Here is a 10,481-nt window from a genome sequence, read left to right as displayed (position 1 = left end):
TTTTTTTCCTAAAACTAAATATTTTGCAAAAACTGTTGTAAGAGCATCCACAGCAGTGGAGCTAAAAATTTAGCAATTTAGCTCCACCAAAAGTTACTTTATCTATTTTACCTATACACATGCTGCAGCAGTGGATCTATTTTAGCTTTCAACACAATAAAATAATATAAATATCACAATAAAATAATATATATATTACAATAAAATAATACATCTCACTACAATAAAAACACCACAATAAAAAGGTAATGTGAACACAAAATAAAAAATTAATTTTTTTTAACTCTCATGAACAGTGCACATCTATAAATAGATGTTATAGATGTGCACAGTAGCAATGAGCTAAAAAAATATAGATTTAATTCCACTGCTGCATGCTTCTTTTTGGTATTTTGGTGGAGCTAAAATAGCTATATAGCTATTTAGCTCTACTGCTGCAAGTGCTCTAAGTGTCCAAGTCAAATAAGAAGAATCAGTTATATGATCTACGTAATTAAAGATAAGTTTAGCTTATCCCTATTGTTTGCGATATGTACATTATACGTGTTAAAAAAAGCATGTAACTCATAGATGCACTAGAGTATTCAACAAAAGCATTAGTAATAGATGATATAGGCACATCTATATATGTAGAAAATCAAAAAGAAAAAAAGAGAAATAAAAAACATGTTACATGCGAATTTTGGTTAAAAAATCTAATTTTTTTGTACTACATTTTTTCCAAAAAATTTCAAATATATACATAATTTTAAATTTTTTATATTTATTTTCTTGATCTTGAAAGTATAATTTTTCGGATAAAAAAGAAAGAAAAAAAGCTAATAACTCAAAATTTCGGATCTCATAAGTGTTCCAATAATGAAGCTCCAAAACGACACCTTTTGTTTTTGTAGTTTTGGTAATCAATAGTAAATAAATAACTATATAGCTGTTTCAGAGAAGTGGTCACAGAGTTATTACACTTTATATAGTAAATAAATAAATAACTATAAAAAGAAAGAGGAAGAGAAGAACTCATTTCGTTCATACACTTCAAACCAAACCAAGCGCAGTACGAAATTGAACTTTCTTAACTATGATATTCAGCTTGGATCATTTGAGAAAATAAACATATATCACTTCCTCTATTGTTGTTGTAATATTGATGGGGCGGTGTTTACAGAGTATGTAAAACACAGTGTGTTCATACGTTGACCTTAATTAACTTATCAGCAAAACATTCACTAATTTTATGGTGACCTTAATTAATGAACCTTGTCAAATCACGCTTATATTTGTCCGTGAAATACTGAAATCGTCACGTCTCACATTGATTAATTTTATGGTTCACGTTGATATTTGGCTAACGGAAACCGATCGACACGTTGTTTATGTTTTTCTTTTGCTAGGACAAAGTTGCTAGGACAAAGAGTCTACTCCTTAAGTCCATTGCCGTTTATGTGTTTTTTGTTTATCAGATGATGAACCAGATCAACATTCAAGTCTAAGTGCTTTTTTGTTTATCATGATGATGAACCAGAACATTCTGTTGAAGTAAACCCCCGAAATACACAAGAAGTTGTTGGTAGTGTTCGTATCAAATTCTTAATTTGTAGGATGTCAAGAGTTAGGACCTAGGAAGCTCAGACACAAAAGATTATATAACATAACTCAAGTACGATATGAATATAACATTAATATTACATGGGTATCTGTATGATACTCAAAATGAAGTTTCCATACATGGGCGGTGCCATATATAGGTTCAGCCGTTCAGGGGGTTCATTTGAACCCCCTGAGCTTGCAATTTTTTTTATTTATATAATATATATATATATATATTTTTTATTTGACCCTCTTAAACAAAAATTTTGAACACTCTAACTCTAAATTTTTTTAAAACCCACTTAAAATAATTTTAATTATGATCATCTTAACAATATTTTGATTTTTTTTAAATACAAAAAAAAGCCTAAAAATAGTCCAATTTTATCTAAAATCTGGGAGAAATAGTAAGCCCAACGACAAAGTAAAATTTTTTATCATCTAAAATCTTTTTAAAAAGCCCATTTAGATTTTAATAAATTTGAAATAAACTAATGGAAAATTCATAATTTACATTGTACTATCATTGTAATATTTACATTGTTTCTAAACAAATATGTAGTATATTGTATAGTTTTTACAAATGTGTATAGTATAATTATCTATAATATAAATCTTACATTGATATTACAATGTAAACATATAATCGTCCTAAACTAATAAATAAAAGTATCTTAATTAAGCAATAATAATTAAAATTTACTTAACAACAATAATTAACATGTTCATTATATTAAGAAAAAATATGTCATATGAATCTATAGTTTATTTTTTATTCTATTACTAGTACATACTATAGACAAATTTGTAATAAGGAACTCATGTAGACCGTAAGATTTATATTTTATCTAAAATGTATCTTCCTATTGACCACCTAGAAAAAAAAATCTTGGAGCTGCGACAATTTTTATATGTGCTTCTTACGTTAGGACTATGGGTTTGAGGGATCTATTACATTTTGTTAGGCTAAGCATGTCTTTGGATAAGTTTTAAATCCGCCCCATATTTTCATCATCAGTTTTATTTTTTATTAGATATACACAATGATACTTTTATTTAGAAATTTATAACAAGTGTTCTATATAGTCTTGTTAGTAAGATAAATTCTTCATTATATCAAACGCGTATTTCAAGAGAACAAAATTTCTTTCATTATTTTCTTTTCGTTTTTTCTTGACTTGGCTATAGAGAACAAAATTTCGTTTTTTCTTCATTAAATTCTTCATTTTTTTTCTTCACCGCTAAACTAGTCTGACATTAAAAAAGGCATTTTGACTTTATTTTTAGTAAGATAACGATTAAAAAAAACACAAATAAAACAAAACTAAGCCATCTGGTAGATCAAGTTTGACAATCTCTTAGAACTTTTTTTCTAGCATATTGCGAAAGTGAAGTTTGGCCTCCTACCAAAACCATTTTTAGGTCAACTTTCTTCTGAAGTTTTAAAAAGTATATAACGTAGACATGTCTGGACAAAGATTTGAAGTTCATTGATTTCCTCCGAATATAAATTTAGCCTGAGAACAGCCTGTATAAGAAGATTTTTGTTCGTCAACGTTTCATGACTATAACACTTATCTAACCTATTCATATTAATATAAACTATAAAGCTTTTTTTTGCTGCTGCCTAATTGAAGATATGAAGAAATCAATTATTAATTGATCAAGAAAGTGAAACCTAAAACAAGAGCTTTACGTTAAAACAATGGATTCTTTTTTTTTTTTTGCTGAAGTTAAAACAATGGATTCAATATTAAATTTAGTGCATAGTACCTGTCTGATATCTAACTTGGGTTGCATACTTGCATATATAACATACGTCAATATATTATTATACTGTATATATAATAAAAACTATAACATCAATGTCCAGCACATGTAATGGAAACATACAAAGTATGCCAAATTCTATTCCTATTATATATATATATATATATATATATATATATATATATATGTTGTCACTCCGGATGGATAACACTGATCACGTATCAATTACATCTAAATCTGATAGGAAAACGAATCATTATGACATGGTAAGACAGGAGAGGGAGGCGGTGGCGAGGTATAAAAAAAAGCATTGTTGTCATTACATCTGACTCTGAGGGAGCATGATGATAACTAAAACATTGTCATTGCGTGACAGAAAAGAAAATGACAAATTATAAAAATGAATAATTTGATAAGAACAGAAGCTACATTTGTCCTTAATAGAAAGATGCCTAGTGTAGTTTACTATTTATATAATCATTCTTATCCATTAAAAAACAATGCCCGAAAATATATAGTCATTGTCATGTGGAGTATGCGAGTACAAGTTTTCTTCTTCTTCTTCTTCTTCTTCCATTTTACTAATAAAAAAATTGAAGTCATATTTTTGTTTTACGGGATTAAAAAATGAAGATAGACAATATGAACGAATTCATATTTTTGAAACCAACCACAGGCTCTTTGTTTTGTGATCCGAGCCTATCCAATGCCTTTATATATACAGACTAACTCCAGAGTCCAGAGTCCAGACCATCAAATTTACTGTAAAATCAGCTTGCCATATATTACAGCCTTTAAAACCACATGAGGGACTAGCATTAGTGCACTCCTAAATAGAAATTTTTCTTTGGAAATGTATACATACATAAGTGGATACTTACCTACCAAGTCAACGGTGCTTTTTCCTCACATATATGAATCAATCTACTGATTGTCCCAGATGTCAACAAGTGGAAAACCCCATCCATATTCTAAGAAAGTACTGTACATGATCGCAACAAATTTGAAATATGCTTTCCAGCTCTGAGCTCCCAATCTCAATCCTTTCCAATTTTTCAACTGTGATATATCTAGATGGCTTCATATATTCTTAACCTGAACAACCACAACGCAACTTGGGCCACACTTTTTGCTTTCACTATTTGGTCCATTTTGCTAGCACGTAATCATTTTATCTTCCGTAATATATAAACAGCCTCGGCATTCATTTGCTGCATTGTTCTAAACAATGCCATTAAATTCACACACTTGTGTGGCGGACCCAAAAGGTTTCAAACATTCCCACCACACACACACAAATAAAAGTTCATAAAAAAAAACTGGTAAATGCATATTGTGATGAAATGTGTTCATTTTCAAAGCATGCTATGATGATATGTATTGGTAGTATATGGATAAACAACACCATGTGTTGAAATATAATTTGTACATATCAATATATTTGTCATAATACTAAACACGAGATATATAATTTTAAAATTTAGAATAAAATAAACATTCTTTGTTATGATATTTATGTTCATATTTTTATTGTTATTTATATCAATTAATTCTTAATTTGTCATTTACCTATTAATTTTTCTAATCATTCACCTTTAATATAAAAATATCACTACTAAGTACTAAAGTTAATTTTAATTTGTCTAATCAACTTTCCTAGTTCAGCTTTCCTAGTACAACTTTCTCGAATAAAAAAAAAATCCTAGTACTACTAATGATTCTACGGAGCTACTAATGTCATGTTATTAGCTGAGCATTTCGAAGTTTCCAACAGAGCCCTCTTGACTCTTGAGTCCTAACCTCCAACCCCAATAAGATTAGAGGATTAATGATCTAACCATTGTTGTAATTGCACGGATCCGGATCCTCTCCATTTTCCTTTGAAATGGAGAGTATCCAATTCAAGGACAGGATTAATTTGAAATACATCTAGGGTCTAAGATGTGCCACATCAATCAAAATGTTAAAAACTTAACTTAACAAATTCAAACTCTGGTTATACTAAGGTTAACTTAGACCAGAGAGAGAGAGGTAAGCAAAGCCCTGCATCCCACAGTCTGCATACCAAGGTTAACTCAGATCTGAATATTTCAAAATCTCAATTTCTCTCTCTTCTCCATTACCCCTCTCTTTCTCTCTCTATCCCACGGTCCTCACCATCGCCGGTGCCACCAGCCATCGTGCCAAGCCACCGTTGTTGCGCGGGCTATGTCTCACACCAACCTAGCATCATCGGAAAGTGCTGCTCACCTGCAAGCACAGGCACTACCCTGCAAGCACAGGCACTACCCAGTAAGTTTTCTCTCTCTGCTTGGTTTTTGAGAAAACGAAGGAAATTAAACTATTGATACTGCAATTTTGTCGATTGATTTATCAATTTATTGATTCTAAATATGGTTTCTAGCATAGCCATTGCTCCGCCTCGCCAGTTTTGACAAGAGCAGGCTTGGTCTGTCAGATTACCTTGAAACCCACAAATCTCTTTCCCCACTACCTCCCACACTATTCTCTAAAACCCACACTATGCTCTGAAATCTTCTAAAAGCAGTAGATAGTGTCAATCAACTGCTTGGGTTTTTAAACTAGAAAGGTTTTGAATTTTCTCTGTTAAGTGCTTCACATTTGGTTTTGGGTGCTTCTGAAAAGACTTTTAGTTGGTGTAACTTTGGAATATGTATGATTCATGTTTGTTCTCATGTTCTTGTGTAGCTTCAGATGTTTTGGTTAATTAATTTATTTTGTGTTGGTGATTTTACCTCTCTTTTCTTCATTCTTGTTTTGGCCTTTTTTGGGGGTTTACAATTTATATCTTTGGAAATGTGTAGCTCAATGTTTGTCCTTTACAGCCCTAATGGCTGCGAACTTCATTTGTTTTTTGCTTTTCTTGTTGGGTTGTTTCCTTTTTCTCTAGTGGTTGTCAATATGACTATTAGATTATTTAGTACAAGTGTCGCTGTGGCTTATGCTCTTATTTAACAAAAGTTAGTTGTAGTGCCATTATATTCCCATTACTAGGACAATATGCTTCCTTCTTTGAAGCAAAGAATATGCATGTATTTTTCGCATATCACCCTTGGAATGGCTTTTTTTTAAAGAAAAGCTGGCCTTTACCTTCGCTACCATTTGTTTGTTTTGGAATGCTAGCCTTCTGATTTGATCATTGGATCTCGGAATAGGATATGAAACTGGTTAATATGCTTAAGAACAATGCTAGTCTTTGAAGCAAATATGTGCGTTGTCTCATCCTTGTGTGACATAAATGTGTATGTATTTTATCTTTCATTATCCTTCTTTCCACAAGTTTTTCTTTTTTTTTTGGTCAAAGAAAGCTTGAGTCTTTAGTCCTACTCTATCTTAGTTATATAGGAAATTAAATTGAGTTTAAGTATTATGAGTTTGTTGTTCTACTTGTGTGTCTTCCAGTAAAAGTGACTTTCATTGAAATTAGTGAGCCCAATGCTGAATATTTTTGGTACTTTTTTTAAACAGATAACGAAGTATCTTGAAGAAAGGTGCTACAAAGAACTGAGAGTTCAGCACATCAAGTTCATCAATATTGTGTGGGAAAGGTTTATGAGATTGGCAATCGAGGCAGAAGTTGCCAAAATTGAGAGGGACAATGCACAACAAATGGAAACAGAAGCATTAGGGCGGGAACGGATAGCCAAGCGCAGAGCTGAGAAGTATAGAGTTGCAACCCGAATTGTTGAGGAGAAAGTGCACAAGTTTAGGATTGCTTTGATTGTCTTAGGTTATGATTGGGTTGTATTTTTTTGTTCTCGCATAAGTTCTACCATTAAGAAGTATTGTGGAAATATATTTTTCTTTTTGATACATAAACTTCAACATTTACCTTTAGCAGCCACTTGTATGATTTAAAAATTGTTTTGAATGGAAGATTTTGCTTGGGTATTATCTTATTCATTACACTTTGGCTTCAACTTGCATCCTTACAGAATTTGTGAATGCAAGTTTTAGGTTCCTATTGAGGGAAATAAATCATTGCCCATGACTGTGTATTTAATTAGGGCTCTTGTTCTAATAGCCTTGCAATCAAAGTAAACATTTCAATAAAGTTTTGTTCATTAAAGTATACAGTACCTTAAAAGGCTTGTTTGTGATATTATTGTGAACCATAAGAAAGAAGCAGACTAACTCCTCAGCTGTATGCATACAGCATAAAAACTCAAACAATGTTCAAGTAAATGGTCTTTTAAATGTCCTGAATATGCAGGTTGACTATATAATACACTAAAAAATACACTCAAACTGAATATGCAGGATGGCTATATAATACACTTAAAAATAAAAGAAGCTTGATCCAAAACCTTCTAAGCAGATCACTAATACATCCGAAACCTTCTACAGAAAACAACAACTATGCAAAAACACAAACAGTAATTATGCAAAAATTACAAACAGTAATTATGCAGAAACAGTAATTATGCAGAAACAGTAATTATGCAGAAATTACAAACAGTAATTATGCAAAAACACAAACAGTAATTATGCAAAATGCACAATTTGTAGAAACAATAATTATGCAGAAAAACATAAAAATTTCTGCAACAACAAATAATTATGCAAAAATTAACACCATAACAAAAGGAAATTTATGGATCATCATAACTTCAATCTTAAAGTAAGAAAATTGCAAAACTCCAGTCCTAAACTTTGGACCATCAAAACTTCAATCCTAAACTAGAAAAATTACAAAACAAGAGCACTTAATCTCAACATGTGTCATAGATTATAAAACATGATCCTAAACTAGAAAAATAGCTTAACTTTATGAACCATCTCATTCCATCCACTTGTAACACTTTCTTGAGTCAAGAGACCTCCACTTGCACAACTTCCTTGAGTCAAGAGACCTCCTACACCATTAATTTTATCGTTAGATCTTACAACATTTGATATACTCTCTAAATGTGATGCTAATGCAACACTTGCTGATGAGCCTCCTTGATGTGATACAGAACTTGTAGAAGCCGACTACAAAAAAACCAATTACACATTACCCATATCACAAGCTTAACATTAAAATTATCAAATCATGCATCTAAACTATTATTAATATCTAAGTAAAATATATAATTGTAAATATCTTTACCATTAAAAGTTGTGTAAAACTAATAATATTTCCAGAAGAGATATCCTCAGTTTTCTTTTGTGCCGTAATATCATGTGCATATATTTCCTGTAAAAATTGTACTAGTTTAGCAATAATAGTAGTATACTATATTAATTTCCTGTAAAAATTGTACTAGTTTAGCAATAATAGTAGTATACTATATTAATGTGTAAAAATAAAATAGAATGGTGAAAATAAGGATAATTTATAAGATTACCTCCTGCACTTTTCTTTTCTTTGTTTGCTTTTTTGATGTGCCTTCCTTTGGTTTCAACATCTTTTCTATCCATGATTTCGTCCTACGCTTTTTATTATGATAAATCTCCCTTTTCTTTATCCCTTTTGGTACAATCGTAATCGAAGTACATAATTGATCTTCTTTGTCTGCAAAATCGGTGGAAGGCCTAATGATGTCTTCTTCTACATTAGCTTTGCAATTCCTAAGGTCACAAAGTTTTTTTTTTTTTTTTCAAATATGCAATTGCTAAGCTTAGAATATTATGGCCTTCTTTAGTTTCACATGCCTCATTCACCAATTGAATATATTTTGGACATAAATCTCGATACCGATCTACATATTCCAGTCGAGTATTCGGCTTAATGTAATGTGTTGTGCAATTTTTTCCGTTTCCATCTTTTGCATCTCTTCTCCATCTCTTCATGATATATCTATTAGGAATCAACTTGATATCCAATACATCAAGAACTTTCAAACCATGCCTACATAAAATACCAAATGACTCAACCTTTCTGCAACTACAAGATAGAGTCTCATCTAATGGATTCCACATGACTTCATATTTTCCATATTGATTGAAAACTCCAACCACATAACTATGTGTTTGACTCACATTGCGTTCTAGGATGGAAAGTGCCATTACCTCTTCAACTTCTGTCTGAAATAAATCAAATAACGTAGGCGTGTACACTGTTGCTACTTGGTTAAGCATAGGAGAGCTTTTGAGCTTCAATTTATGTCTAGAGTTGTATTCTGCTTCTAACTCCTTATTCCTCTTTTGATCGACAACTCTTTCAAAATGAGTGAAAAACTCTACTATATTGAGATCAGTACGCAAGCAATCCTTCAAGTCAGCATTGAAACTCTCACTAAGCTGGGTTATCTTCATTCCAGCAGTGAAAGTTCTCTTAACATATGCTTGGGCTCATTTTTCCTTCAATTTAAATAGATCAATTAGCCATTTATTTTCATGAACATCGTACTTATCCAGCATTTCATCCCAAGCAATAAGAAACTTATCTTCACCATCATACTCATAGATACATGCTAAGAAATCATCGTTAAATTGAGACTCATTTTTGAGTAAATGACCCAAGTATTTCTCAACATTCTGCAACATATGCCAACTACACAATGCGTGATATGTCTTAGGCATGACTACTTTTATTGCAGTTGACATTGCTGCATCTTGATTTGTGAAAATAGTGATTGGCTTCTTTTTAGACATTGCTTCTTTTTAGACATTGCTTCTAAGAAGGTCTCAAATAACCATACAAAAGATTCAATTGTTTCATTATATAAAAGTGCACCTCCAAATACAGCAGTTTCTTTATGGTGATTGAGACCCAAAAATACTCCAAGTGGCCTTGCATCTCTATTTGTACTATACGTTGTATCAAACGTTATTACATCACCAAAGTGGCTATAGTCAATGATCATTCTTGCATCGGCCCAAAAGATATTAGTAATCAACTCTTCACAGTCCAATTGAGTAGTGAAATAATATGAAGGATTTTCCTTAAGTTGACGACTGAAATATCTTCCCAAGCTAGCAGCTTCCCCATGCTCCATGTCTCTCTGTCGCTTAGTGCGTAAATAGTTTTTATGATCTTGCTTGGTAAAACCAAGATTATCATATCCACCAACTTGCTTACTAAAAAACTCATAAGATTGCTTTAATCTTAATCCCAATTCATGTGCCAAATCAATTTCAATAGCATGAGTTGCAACCACTTTCCGTTGTGATGGCATCAT

The 10,481-nt window shown here is 31.7% G+C and overlaps 1 protein-coding gene across 1 annotated transcript; it reads right to left on the bottom strand.

Annotated features, from left to right (window-relative positions):
- Window positions 1-9,651: 9,651 nt before the first annotated feature.
- Window positions 9,652-10,481, bottom strand: LOC142612051 (protein FAR1-RELATED SEQUENCE 5-like). Its single transcript, XM_075784183.1, has 2 exons — window positions 10,002-10,481; window positions 9,652-9,837 (listed from the first exon to the last, which is right to left on the bottom strand). The coding sequence occupies exons 1-2, from the start codon at window positions 10,479-10,481 to the stop codon at window positions 9,652-9,654; spliced, it is 666 nt and encodes a 221-aa protein (XP_075640298.1).

The sequence above is a fragment of the Castanea sativa genome, chromosome 10 (assembly GCF_040712315.1).
Source record: "Castanea sativa cultivar Marrone di Chiusa Pesio chromosome 10, ASM4071231v1".
In the NCBI taxonomy this organism is placed as follows: Eukaryota; Viridiplantae; Streptophyta; class Magnoliopsida; order Fagales; family Fagaceae; genus Castanea; species Castanea sativa.
Note: the sequence above shows the minus strand (reverse complement) of the source record. Positions and strands in the feature narration are given on the sequence as shown.